General features: G+C 44.9%; 1 protein-coding gene across 1 annotated transcript in view; it reads left to right on the forward strand.

Moving 5' to 3' along the window:
* The window catches only part of prr12b (proline rich 12b), a 33745-nt gene continuing 19373 nt past the window's right edge, over positions 1-14372 (forward strand). Inside the window, exons 1-4 of the mRNA XM_053514884.1 lie at positions 1-259; positions 7652-7809; positions 9435-9596; positions 9715-14291. Coding sequence (XP_053370859.1) covers positions 177-259; positions 7652-7809; positions 9435-9596; positions 9715-14291 — 4980 coding nt within the window. The 5' untranslated portion in view covers positions 1-176. The remainder of the gene's footprint in view (positions 260-7651; positions 7810-9434; positions 9597-9714; positions 14292-14372) is intronic.

Here is a 14372-nt window from a genome sequence, read left to right on the forward strand (position 1 = left end):
GAGAGAGAGATAGTGCATTAGAATTTAGGAAATAACCTCCCTCCCCTCTACCCTTCCCCTCCTCTCCCACCCACCTCTTGTCTATCTCTCCATCTACATCCCTCGCTTTTTTCTGTTTCCCCCTCTCTTCCTCTCTTCCTCTCTTCCAGTCTTTTTCTTTTCTGTTCTTTTTTTTAATGGACAGAAATTATCCTGGCGCAGGATTCGGTGAGCTGGGCGCCGGGACGGGATGGAGTTACGAGAGGTCGGCCAAGGCGAGGTAAGACCACCACACACACACACACACACACAGAGGAGAAATCAGGCTGTTCTGTCTGTGCGGTGTGTGTGTGTGTGTGTGTGTGTGATTTGAGCTCCAGGTATTGTCATGTAGTGAGGAAGGAGGAGGAAGAGGAAGAGGAGGGAGCCTCTGAAAAATGCCAGGAATGCGCTTAGGAGAGAGTGAATGTAGGATACGAGGAGAGACTGAGACAGACAGAGAGAGAGAGAGAGAGAGAGAGAGAGAGGGAAAAGAGGGGGGACGAGGAAGAAAGAAAGCCATGAGGGGGATGGGGAGCTTCAGGGATGTTGCTTGAGCTACTGTGTTGTCAAAAAATTCTCCCCCAAAAAATCCAAGCTTTCACTGGTGGAGGAGATTGCATGGTCTGTGTGTAACCTCTCTGTTCTGTGTGTGTGTGTGTGTGTGTATGTGTGTGTGTGGGAGCTAATTGATGGTGTGTGTTGACAAAGCACCCTGTTACACAAGGTTACATTGTCCAGGGATCAAATAACATTTTGGGGCGATGCAATGCTTACTGGGTTCCTGTGAAGCTCCCTCTTAGCTTCATGGTGTATGCGTTTGTGTGTGTGTATGGTGTGTATGATTTACAACAATCAGCCATAACTTTAAAACCACCTGCCTAATAAATATTGTGCATCTCTGACTGGTCCAGTCCTGGACCCCACAAGGTGTGTGTGGTTTCTGCCACTAAGACGTTAACAGCAGATCCTTTAAGTCCTGTAAGTTGTGAGATGGGACCTCCATGGATCAGAATTGTTTGTCCAGAACATCCCACAGATGTTCCTCAAACCTGTTCTTGAAAAATGAGTGGGCATTATTCTGCTAAAAGAGGCAACTGCCATCAGGGAATACCGTCTCCATGAAGGGGTGTAACTCCTAAAGTCTGTAACAGTGTTTAGGTAGGTGGTACATGTCAGAGTGACATCCACATGAATGGCAAACCCCAAGGTTTCCTAGCAGAACACAGTGTCAGCTCTCAGCATGATCCATCAGACCAGAAAACCTTCTTCCACTGGTCTGTGGTGCAGTCCTGATGCTCAAATGCCAATTGTAGGCGTTTTGGTGGAGTACATGGGTCCGCATGGGCACCCTGACCGGTCTACAGCTACGCAGCTCCATACGCAACAAACTGCCATGCGCTGTGTGTTCTGACTCCTTTATATCAGAATGACCATTTACTTCTTCAGCAGTTTGAGCTCCAGTAGCTTTTCTATTGGATCAGCCTTGGCCACCCATGACCCTGTTGCCAGTTCACCGGTTTTCTTTTCTTGAACACTTTTGCTATGTACTGACCACTGCAGACCAGGAACATCCCACATGAACTGCAGTTTTTAAACTGCTCTGACTTATTCGTCTAGACATCATAGTCTGCACCTTGTCAAATTCAAATTCAAACACTTTCCCAGTTTTCCTGCTTCTTACACATATATTTCAAGAACTAATTTTTCCATTTGCTGCCTACTATATCCACCTCCTCCCAGGTGGCACTGGCCATGTAATTTACTTCACCACCTTTACCTTCTTCACCTTAGCTTTCGACCATAGGGAGGTGGAGAATTACTTCGTGAGCAGGTTAATGCAGTTTTAGGTTTTACAGGTGTCACTTGGCCAGGTGATTCTGGGTCCTGAGGAGTCACTGCAGCATCCTTCACACTAGACACAGACCAGTGTTACAGTACTGGAACTTCAGTGTAACACTACTCGCTTTTGTGTTCATTTATGTAACTAAACTGATCCGGTTATGTTCTAATAGACATTAAATTACTGGCTATATTAAACTTAAAGCTGCTATAACTGCTGGTACAGTATGCTTTTGCTTTAGCTATCATGTCATGTATGTTGTATTTAGTTAGCTTAGCATCCTGCAGCTAAATCAGCCTCTTTTTTTCTAACTTCTTAATTCTTTCTTATCCTTAAATTTTTCTTTCCTTACGCCTTTTCGGACACGCAACACAGCCTGCATTTAGAGTTCAAAAGCACGGGGCGATGTATGCTCACTGTCTCCGTGACAACCGAATCAATCATAGGAGCTTACGGTGCCCGCGTGCATTCATTTTCCAGCAGCGAATCAGCTCACGCTGCAGTGCGAGTGCGAATACAGCAGGGTCCCTTTAGCAAATAAAATAAATACAAATCTCAATATGATGTATAGTCATATTTACTGTCCCTGTAGATGACTGTGTGTGTTTGTGTGTGTGTTTGAGGTTGCTAATGTAATGGTGTAAGTCAGTCCTGTAGTAGTTTTATTATTGTGATTGTCTCTGGCTACCTGCACAGGGACTGCAGAGCGAAATAAGCTAACGCTAACACTGGGGAAAAGAAGCTTTTTTCCCTCCATTGCAGCTTAAAAATATAAAAACTTTGTCTGAATACCGTCTGCGGAGAATAACTGTCTGCATGTTTAAAGCCTACACCTGTCTGCTTTGAGTGTTAATTCCTGCCTAACCCCGCCTCTTAGGTGTTTGGTCATGTATTAGATGTAGTAACTGTAAGAACAGCAGCTTTTCGTGTCTGATGTCTCTAAGCATGTTCCTGCTGCAGTTACAGTGAAACATGTCAGTTCGGAGTAAATCCATTCCTCTGTTTTTCCCATCTGTGGTTCTAATTTTAACCTGAAGAGTAATGAAGGATCTATCCCGCTCTCAGTTTCTAGAAATACTTTCTTTTCTGCGCCATTCATAAAGTTGCCCTTGCCCTCTAAAATCTAGAAATGGTTAGAAGTGTGTAAAGTGTAATTCAATTCAATTCAATTCAATTCAATTTTATTTATATAGCGCTTTTAACAATGGTCATTGTCTCAAAGCAGCTTCACAAAGATGAAAGAATTTTTAAAAAAAGAAAATATTTGGAAGTGTTTATGTGTGAGAAAAATGTGTCTAGATAATAATGAGATGAATGAATGAAATGTCTCTGATGAGAAGCCAAGGGTGACGGCGACAGTGGCAAGGAAAAACTCCCTGAGATGGCAATAGGAAGAAACCTTGAGAGGAACCAGACTCAACAGGGAACCCATCCTCATCTGGGTGATAACAGATAGAGATGATATAACATCATGTGTGTTGTGCAGCTGAGGGTACAATATAAACAGAAATTCTTTAAATTAACATGAAGTCCAGTTCAGCACAGGGAGTCAGTAGGTGCAGAGGGCAGATGGGGTCTGGATCACTGGAAGCACAGGAGCAGGATGTGTAGCTCCAACCATCATAAAGCAGAATCCAGTTGGAGCTGGTCCTTTTCTGGATGCCTCAGGATCCTCGCAGGGTTCTGAGGCAAGTGTAACACCTTAAGCCCTATTCACACTGGATTTGTTTTCCATGCGGAGGTGTGTAATGTAATTATTCCCGGAGGATCTCGGGAATCTTTATTGAGAACCCATTCCTCTCCATGTTTTACCTCATATATAACCCGAGCAGAAGGAATGACTCCGGGTGATATTTATCCTGTCTGAAGTGACGTGCTGGTAAAGATTGTGTAAAGTCCTGAGGGAAAAGGGGTTTAGTATAAAGACGCACCAGGAAGCATTTGATCTTTTCTCTTGTCTCATGCTGAAACCTGAAGTTTAAAATGCAGAACAATAAATAAAAGGACAAATTGGAGAAGCGACGCTTCCACAGGTTTAGGGAAGTTTTTGAGCTTCCAGCACAGGTACACACTACAGACATGTTATAGTCATGTGACCTACAAATGATTAAGCCACACCCACTACAACTAGCATAAAACATAACATAAAACTGTGTGTCCAATGCGTGGATATTTTAGTTGTACTGATAATTGTGATTTACACATTTTTTAAAACTCCTTTTTTTTATTTTACATTTTTTTAAACTCATTTCCATAATTTTTTTATTCTATAAAGCTTTGCAACAATCACCACTGTCAAAAGCGATATATAAATCAAATTGAATTGAACTTTATAGCAAGATCACTTGTCTGAATCGATGAGAATGACTACAGACGTCCTTCGACTACGTTACTGAACAGGAAACTAATCCCATCTGAATAGTCCTTTATCATGCTGGCATGTGTGAGTGTAGTGGGTCGATGTATGTGTGCTATGGTGGTGGTGATGGAGGTGGTGGACCAGGTGAGACTCACACACTCACACTCATGGCCCGGTACTCTCTCCTGTGAACTATGCCTGCTGGGAATGATTGCTCCTGGGCTGGTGGATGGTTTATGATTGCCTTTCTGAGTCAAGGGCATCTCTGCGCACTACAGGCGGGATTGATGGCACCCGGGATCCTTAATGAGCAATTCTGACTCATAAGACTCCGGACAAACCTCGGCACCGCAGCCTGAGCGCAGACGGAGAGCATCATCCGGGCCGAATGAAATGAAGTGAAATTGAATCGCTCCTCTTTTAGTTTTGGGGGGAGAAATTGTAATTGCTTTTTGTTTTGAATTAATATTAGTTGAGAGCGCGAGTGCTGGTGTGGGACTATGTGTGTCCCTCCATTAGGCCATGATGAAACATGCTGATGTATTAAATGAATATGAAATGAAGTGAAATAATTTTCAGGCTGCAGGTCTCTGACAGTGGATTTTTCCAACACTTATTTAAATGTGTTTGTGAATTAACCTCATGTAGAGATAGAACTTTAACCTGATAATTCCACACCACAAGTCGTCTTGCACGTAGCACTGTTCTGAAGTGATGCAGGGTTTTGTGTTGTAAGAAGGTGTCTTAGATTCCACTTTTTCTCTGTTCGTTGTGTGATTATGATGAAGCTCACTTGTCAGTAATGGGGTATTAGACACGTTTTGATGTTGCACATGACCATAGAGAGATGTACACGGTTCTACAGACCCAACACACGCTGAAGGTTTCTAATGGAGATTAATGGTTCGGTTATGTTTCCCCATCACCCAGTAAACACGCTGCACCTGTACGGAGAGATTGCAATTTATTAATTTAGTAGCATGTCCTTACAGTGGATTTAATAGAGCTTTCTCATCAAGGCTGGAATTCATCTCCTCATGCTTTAATGCATGTCTCATATTCATATGTTCTCTCTCTTCATCGTCTCTGCTCGTCAGTAGCATTAAAATATACTTCACTGGATCCTATGAAGCTGGAGAAGACAAGGAGGAAATGATTGGCTGAAGGTGTGGGCTAAAGGTGCTGAAGTTTAGGAATAAGTGGAGTTGGAGCCTGAAGTAAGGAAGGTGTAATGGAGAGAGCACGCTAGCACAGTGGATCCTTGAACAAGGGCTGACTTGGGTGATGATTACCTGCTGGAGAAGTGTGTGTGTGTGTGTGTGTGTGTGTGTGTGTGTGTGTGTGAGTGAGAGACAGAGAGAGAAAGAGAGAGAGAATTGAAGAAGCGTAAACGTGCCCGGAATCACCTGAAGAGCAAGTGACGCATGGTAGAAGAAATCCAACATAAGAAAACTAGGTAAAATGGTTGGAAAATGAGCAAGATGTGTGAAGAAAGAAAGCATAGCTAGTGTGTGTGTGTGTGTGTATGTGTGTGTGTCTGTGTATGGAGGGAGACACCCATTAATTTCTCTTGTTCCTCCAGGGAGCTGTCTCTTACTCCTTCTGGGTCTGTGGTTCATCTCCCTGGGATTAACACCTAATTAAGAAGAGATTTCTATCAAACCTCATGTCAATCTTGAGCACTCTGATGCCATGACAGTCTCTTTGATCTTGTAAGAGATCTCACAGGCTTTGGAGAAGAATTACTTGAATGTATATGAATGCTGATGAAGGCATGCAGTGAGATTTGGTATTAAGCAGAAAGCACTCTGTTTCTGGAGAAGCATCTGGCTTTTCAACTGGTGGTCTTGGTGTCTTTTTTTTTGCTTTTGATGACAAAATCAGGAACTCATCACAGCATTCCTCGCCTGGTTATCGTAAAATTCTGAAACCAAATCCGAGATGTTTAAAAGTCTTAAGCAGAGATTTTGTATTATTGATTGCAAACGACACATACAGAATTCTCTGCAGCCACAGCGTGGTTATCGGATAAACCAGAGAGGCAGTGCATGAGTGAGATGTGTGGTCTTTTGCTTGTGCATTTAACCATTTAACTCAGTTCATTAGAGCTTTTTTCCAGCTAATTACACAAGAACCCTGCCCCTGAGACAAGGGTGCGTTTAAACGACAAGCTCTCAGATGAGATCCCCTGAGCGTGAGCTTTGGTCATTCCTCTTTATTCCTTTTTTTTTTTTTTTTGCATACAGCTGAATCGGGTAATATGTGAAATTAGATTTTGTGTTTGCAGAAAATGGTTTTCTATTCACAACACATTGAATGGCAGGATAACGCCATACGTACGCATCCTCAGCGATAAGTTTTCATTGTGATCTCCTTTTTTTGGCTTATGTTCATGAAATGTAGAAACGTATGAAAAGGCATGAGTGTAAACTGGCTTATTATTCTCTGTGGGTTTAAAGATAGAATGTCTGGTTCTGCATTCTGCTGCTCATATTGAATGACACCCACCCCCTCACCACGTGCTCACTCGGTGTGTGGCGTCTGCGGCTTCCCACATTGGCCTCCGAAAGGAGTGATCCGCACTAACAGAGCTGTACTCCCATTATGAGCCTGTTGAGGAAGGGGGTTACCAAGGCAATTCAGTCACAAGAGAGCTTTTATCAATGAGAGCTCTGTCTCACCTCAGCAACATCCTAAGCGCTATTGTCAGCTCAACTGGCCACTCTTATGAAAGGAAACAACAGTCTGTAGAGATGCCAAAAGACAGCTGATTGGCCGATCCGTGTCCAATCAGAGCGAATAGCAGGGTTTACGTTTACAGCAGCGGAAGACGTACAGAGAATGTGGATGAGTGATAATAATGCACAATCATTACATGGCTTGGGTTTTGTCTCAGAAGTAAGCTTGCAGTTTGGCATTTAATGAAATAGTTTCTAGTTTATTTTTGTTATCCATACCTAATTGTGCTTGCAATCTAAAAATAGAACTTGGTAACATATGGCTTCAGATTGAATGTTCTGAAATTATGTGAAACACTTTCTTACTGATATGCTGGTGAATACAGTCCAGGGGCAAGTATTTAATGGTGCACTGGAGATGTTGAAAACCAGTCTTGAGGTTTTGACATTTGTAGCCTGAAGGATTGAGTGTGTACGAGGATAATGAGCATGTGCATTGTTGTAGTTGAGACTGGTTGGAGTCAGATCCTGAGGCTGTTTGGAAGAGGGAGAATATGGACGTGAATAGGCTGATTAAACAGCTAATCTGCGTATAGTAAGATATCGTGTACAGCAAGACCAGCTGAAATTCTATACCATGATTTATGAACAGTAGAGCTAAAAAAAAATCTGTACCGTGTATCATGTAAAACGTCTGCTCTCCTAATATCATTCTCTTTTTGTTCTCTTTTCTCCTTCACCATGTGTTGTCAGTCTGATGTATGGGAGCTCCAGATCCTCCCATCCAGACTCCGAATTGCTCCATCGTCAAGCTTATGCCACACCACACCCCCTGCAGGGCTATGCCACTAATCATCACCCAGGCAGCTCTGGACAGGCTGGGGCATGGGGAGCTGCAGGCCGGAGCCTAGGTGAGGAACTTTTATTTTAAATCTCCTAAAGATTTTTTACTTTTATATATACAATGTTTAACAGTTTAAAAATGCATTAAATAAAACTGTTGTGTTAAAAAGATGTAGTTAATTTTAGATGCTGTTAATATTTCCTATTTAACTATAACGTGTTAGCAGGTGGATGTATATTGTACAGTACCTACAGTGGTTACGGAAAGTATTCAGACCCCCTTAATTTTTTCACTCTTTGTTATATTGCAGCCATTTGCTTAAATCATTTAAGTTCATTTTTTTCCTCATTAATGTACCCACATCATCCCATGTTGACAGAAAAACACAGAATTGTTGACAGTTTAGCATGATTTTTTCAAAAAGAAAAACTGAAATATCACATGGGCCTAAGTATTAAGACCCTTCGCTGTGACACTCATATATTTAACTCGGGTGCTGTCCATTTCTTGTGATCATTCTTGAGATACACCTTTATTTGAGTCCAGCTGTGTTTGATTATACTGATTGGGCTTGATTAGGAAAGCCACATACCTGCTAAGAGCACAGTGGCCTCCATAATCCTTAAATGGAAGATGTTTGGGACAACCATAACCCCCCCTAGAGCTGGCCGTTCAGCCAAACTGAGCTATCATGGGAGAAGAGCATTGGTGAGAAAGGTAAAGAAGAACCCAAAGATTACTGTGGCTGAGCTGCAGAGATGCAGTCGGGAGATGGGAGAAAGTTGTAGAAAGTCAACCATCACTGCAACCCTCCACCAGTCAGGGCTCAGTGCAAGATACATTAAAAAAACAGCTGAATGACTCCAAAATGGTGAGAAATAAGATTCTGTGGTCTGATGAGACCAAGATTCTAAGCAGTATGTGTGGGGAAAACAAGGTACTGCTCATTACCTGTCCAATACAGTCCCAACAGTGAAGCGTGGTGGTGGCAGCATCGTGCCGTGGGGGTGTTTTTCAGCTGCAGGGACAGGACGACTGATTGCAATCGATAGAAAGATGAATTCAGCCAAGTACAGGGATATCCTGGACGAAAACCTTCTCCTGAGTGCTCAGGACTTCGGACTGGGCAGAAGGTTTACCTACCAACAAGCCAATGACCCTAAGCACACAGCTAAAATAACGAAGGAGTGGCTTCACAACAACTCTGTGACTGTTCTTTAATGGCCCAGCCAAAGCCCTGACTTAAACCCAATTGAGCATCTCTGAAGAGACCTAAAAATGGCTGTCCACCAACCTTTACCATTCAACCTGACAGACCTAGAGAGGATCTGTAAGGAGGAATGGCAGAGGATCCCCAAATCCAGGTTGAACTTGTTGCATCTTTCCCCAAAAGACTCATGGCTGTATAAGATCAAAAGGGTGCTTCTACTAAATACTGAGCAAAGGGACTGAATACTTACTTAGGCCCATGTAATATTTCAGTTTTTCTTTAATACATCTGCAAAAATGTCAATAATTCTGTGTTTTTCTGTCAATATGGGGTGCTGTGTGTATGTTAATGAGGGGGAAAAATTAACTTAAACTTGAATTTAGCAAATGGCTGCAATATAACAAAGAGTGGAAAATTTAGGGGGGTCTAAATACTTTCCGTACCCACTATATATTGTATATGCATTACGACTTCTTTTATAGGGCTTTCGGGTTTGTTTGATGCTGGGTTACACCATGCTAGCCCCTCAGGGCCTGATGCTTCAGTCATGAACCTGATCTCTGCTTTGGAATCCCGAGGTCCACAACCTCCCCCATCTGCCTCCTCCCTCCTTTCTCAGTTCCGTACCCCGTCATGGCAGACTGGTAAGCATCAAAAAGTGCTCAATTTTTCTTTCTGGTACAGAATGCTATGCAAATTAATATTTAAACCTATGCAGTTGTAATCTGGTTGATTTTGTTTTATCTGTCTTACTCTTTAAAGCAATGCATACCCCAGCCCCTGCTGAGCTCTTCATCTCCAGTGCTTTGCCTGGATCTGGCTCATTCCCTACTTCCTCTGCCCTGTCAGCATACCAGCACCCTGCCTCCTTTTCTGGCCGTTCATTTTCTGGGGTGACACCGTCACTGTCCCTCCAGGATGCACCTACATTTAGCCCTACCTCCAATGGCCTCCTATCGCCCCATGATCCTTTGCTACACATAAAAACACAGTCCCAATCCAGCCTGGGCTTTGACCGTCTTCTCTCATCACAGAGTGCAGCAGCATACAGGGGAGCACAGGAGCCTTCAAGTGGTCCTCAGCCTCAAGTACCTACATCGTCCTCTGCCCGCCACTTACCCCCCCCTCAATTTAACCTGCTCTCTTCCCAACTTCAAGAGCAGTCATCACATCTGTACAATGCTTCTGTATTCTCTTCAGCACCTGCACCCTCACAACCTACCCCACAGGAAAGAGCAATTCCAAGGCAAGACAGTGTTATTAAGCACTACCAGAGACCGTCCCCTGCACAGTCCCAGTTGCCTTCATCCACATCACATCCCCTGCAACATTATCTTAGCTGTGGAGCATCGGGCTATCAGCAAATTCCACACCATCGACATGGTGGAATGAACTGTAGCCCCCTTGGTGACCAGAGCCCATCATCTGACCCCAAACCATCACCCCGATCAGACCAAGTGTACCGCCCCATAGTACAGCCCCCATATAGCTCTTCCTCAACATCCTCATCAGCTGCCTCTGGTAGTGGTATTGGGAAATCAGGAAAGAGTTCTAGTTCTAGCAGTGGCTACTCATCCTCCAGCTCCTCGTCATCCAGAACTCCTCACACACCTCCCTCAGCTTCTTCTACAACTTCATCCTCCTCCACTTCCTCTAACCCGAGTGCTTCATCTAGTGCCTCTTCTGCTCCTTCAAGGCAGCAACCACCTCCCCAATCTACACCACAACCCCCTCCACCACCTCCTCCACCACTCCCTGTTTCCTCCTCTGCCACACAACAGGCTCCTCCTAAATCCTGCCTTTCCGCATATGGCTCCCCTGTGGCTCCTGTTAAACCCACCTCTGGTCTCCCTGGCCAAACCCCACCACAACATTCGCAATCATATTCACCAAATCAACCTCCACCATCCCACCTCTCACAACCTTATGGAGGGTTCAATTCCCCTCAGGCCCAGGAAGTTAGCTCTGGTCCTGGGGGATCAGGAAAAGGATTTGGGGGCCTTGGATCAACAGGGCGTTCATTTTCAGGGGATGGTGTATATGGTTCTGAATCAGGATATGGTTCTTTACCGCCATCACTTGGAGGAGCAGGAAGTCCTTCAATGGGATATGATGGTACAGGACATTCACCTGCCCTGATTGGATCTGGAGGTGGTGCTGATTCAACAAATAGTGGTACTAGCTCAACAGGAGGTAATTCAGCAGCTAATAGCAGCAACAGTGTTACAAGTGGTGGAGCTGGAGGTTCATACCACCTTCCTGATTCCAGTCCTTCACCTTCTGTTAACTCTGCAATCATTAGACCTGGATTGCACTCCCCTGCACCCACTCACCCTGCACAGTCTCCAGGAGGAACTGGAGGTAATAAGTACCTATCATCGGTTCTCTCTCCTAATTTTTTAGCTTCTCCACAGGGTTATTCAGACACACGGGCACCACCACCACCACAGGGACAGTCTTATCATTCTGCACCACCCAAGAGCAAGCCAGAGCCTGATATGCTTGGCATTGAACGATCTCAAGAGGAGGATGAAGATGATGATGAATTTCTAATACAGCACCTTTTGCACTCTCAAAGCCCTGCACCCCATCCATCTCAGCACCACACTCAGCAACAGGTGACTTCCCAGCAACAGTCCACTCAACCACAAGCAATGCCACAAGGCAGGGAAGAAGCGAAGGGAATGTCTGCTTATGATCTGAACAAGGCATCTGAGGAACGTTACCAACTGCAGAGTGTAATTCGCACCAATAATGCCACTAATAATGTGGGACCAGGAACAGCAAACACTGCTGGACAAGGAACTGGTCCAGGGACTGGCCAAGAGAGTCACCTGGAAATATCTTTAAAGAAACAGCAAACAAAAATAGACAGGGCAGTATCAGGAGCTGGGGCAAATGGAGGAAGAGGGGGAATTGATTCACTCCCCCACTCCCACCAGCATGCTCCACACACACACCAACATGACTCCCTTGGCTCAGTGGTCCATTATGGGAGAGGGGACTCCTATGCTCACCAGGCACACCAACATCACTCTACACACACTTCCCACTCACAGCACTCCCAACATCCACAACACTCTCACCCCCATTCCCTGTCTCACACCCATGTAGAGGTCAAGAAAGCTTCCGATTCATCTGAGCTGCCCTACATACGAAAACGACCAGACTTGCAACCACAAAGGTCCCAGACTTCCCTTTCCCTCATGGATTCACCACCTGATCAGACTCAACAACCTCAACAAACTCATCTTCTACAGTCTGTACTTTCTCACTCCACGCGTAACAAGATGGACACTCAACAGGTCCCTCAAACAACACCCCACCCAATGAGCCAGCAGGCTTTAATGGGACCAAGTGGAGGCCTTGGAGCTGGTGCTGGTGGGAGTGTGGAAACACAGTCACAGGCCTCCCAGCTTCAACTTCAGCTCCAATCTCAATCTATGGAGGCCCACTATGGATGTGAGACACAGCAAAACCAAAGCCAGTCAAGTCAGAATTCAGTCTCCCAACTTGAAATGCTTGAACGATCACTCTCTAGAACAAACAGCCATGAGGGTGCAGGACCTACTGAAAGGATTGTTGGTGGAGATGGAAGTGGCAATGAACATCAAAGACCACAGCAACAACTGCAGCAGCAGCATAGGATGCCTTCACATCACCAGACCCACCATCCACAGCAAACACCTTCTGAGCTCCATGATTTCCTGAATGAGCCAAATTTGAGCATGTCAGCCCCATCTCATCTGCATCACATGGCCGCTCATCATGGACACCCGCATTCCCACCACCAACCACAGCCCCATCAACATCATCAACACTCCCACCAGCACTCTCGCCACATGCCAACCAACACAGGACCAATGCAACCCCAGTCTCAGCCCAGGGAACCAGAGCCCCAGCTTCCCCAGCCACAGCTAGATCAACTTAAAGACCACCAGTTTGACACTGAAAGTTCTGTAGTGAAATCTGCACAAAATCAAGGACAAAGTCATCAGCAGCAGCAGAGGTTTGTGCCTCTGACCTCCATCTGTTTTCCTGACTCACTTCTTCAAGATGAGGATAGATCATTTTTTCCAGCAATGGAGGACATGTTTTGTTCTGAGGAATACAAACCAAGCTGTGCAGGTGTTGCAGGTGCAGGACAAGGAGATCAGGATATTGTTTCTGAAGCACGGGTAAATGTTCAAGATGGAATAGAGTCGGTAAAGGCAGGTGGTGGGGCAAGTGGATATGATATGATGGGTCACCATGGTGACCAGGGTTATGGGCAGTACTGTCACAGTCTTTCTGAATCTGGCAATGGGACCATACATCTAGATTTGGACTCATTGAAAACACATGAACTCCCATCTACTGTGAATACAGAGCAACTGGGCCTGATTCAGTCTCAGGCACCAGGCATGGGAATGGGTGGAACAGGATCTAGTGTAGATGGAACAGGGAACAAAATTATGGGAAATTCTGGTGTAGGAAGTGGCTCTGGGACAGGTGGGCTTAACTCACCTATCTTTTGTTCCTCTAGACCAAAAAAACTGTTAAAGACCAGCTCCTTTCACCTTCTAAAACAGCGACGGGACACCAATTCCCAGTCACAGACAAAGAAAACGTATGCTCAAGAATATGAATTTGAAGACGATGAAGATAAAGCAGATGTTCCTGCTGACATCCGATTGAACAGCAGGAGACTTCCAGATTTGCTTCCTGATCTGGTGTCCAGCTGCAGAAAGTCCAGTGGTGGTTCAGGGGTAGGTGGTCTAAGTCCCCTAATGGGTGACTTGGATTTCTGCAACCCTGCAGGGTACTCAGCACTTGGACCTGCTCCACAGCTCCTTCCCCATGATGGGCCAAAGAAGAGAGGCAGGAAGCCCACCAAACCCAAACGAGAAGGCCCCCCTAGGCCTAGAGGAAGACCTCGGATTCGCCCACTTCCTGAACCTCCTTACTGCAGGGGGCTAATGGGTCCTGGTGCAGGAGAGAGCCGGAGGGGTCGTGGCCGAGGAAGGGGTCGTGGCAGAAAAGATGACGTCATGCTGGAGATGCATAGAGACATCAACAAAAGCCAGAATTACCATCAACAGTCACACCAACAAGCGCCTCATCTGCATCATCAACAACAACTTCAACAGCAACATCCACAACAGCAGCACTTATCGCAACATCAACATCTGCACCACCATTCACAGCCACAGCAGCACCTCCACCCACAACAGCAGCACATGCACCAACAGCAGCACCTACATACACAACACCACCAGCATTTACATCAGCAGCAAACACAACATCAACACCAACAACAGTCTCAACAGCAGTACCAGGAACCCATCAAACCAATTAAAGTGAGTCAAACAAAATGCTTTGTTTTAAGATTTATTTTAACATTTTGATAATTTTTTTATAGAATTAGATTATTTTTCAGA

Source organism: Clarias gariepinus, chromosome 16, assembly GCF_024256425.1.
Source record: "Clarias gariepinus isolate MV-2021 ecotype Netherlands chromosome 16, CGAR_prim_01v2, whole genome shotgun sequence".
Classification (NCBI taxonomy): domain Eukaryota; kingdom Metazoa; phylum Chordata; class Actinopteri; order Siluriformes; family Clariidae; genus Clarias; species Clarias gariepinus.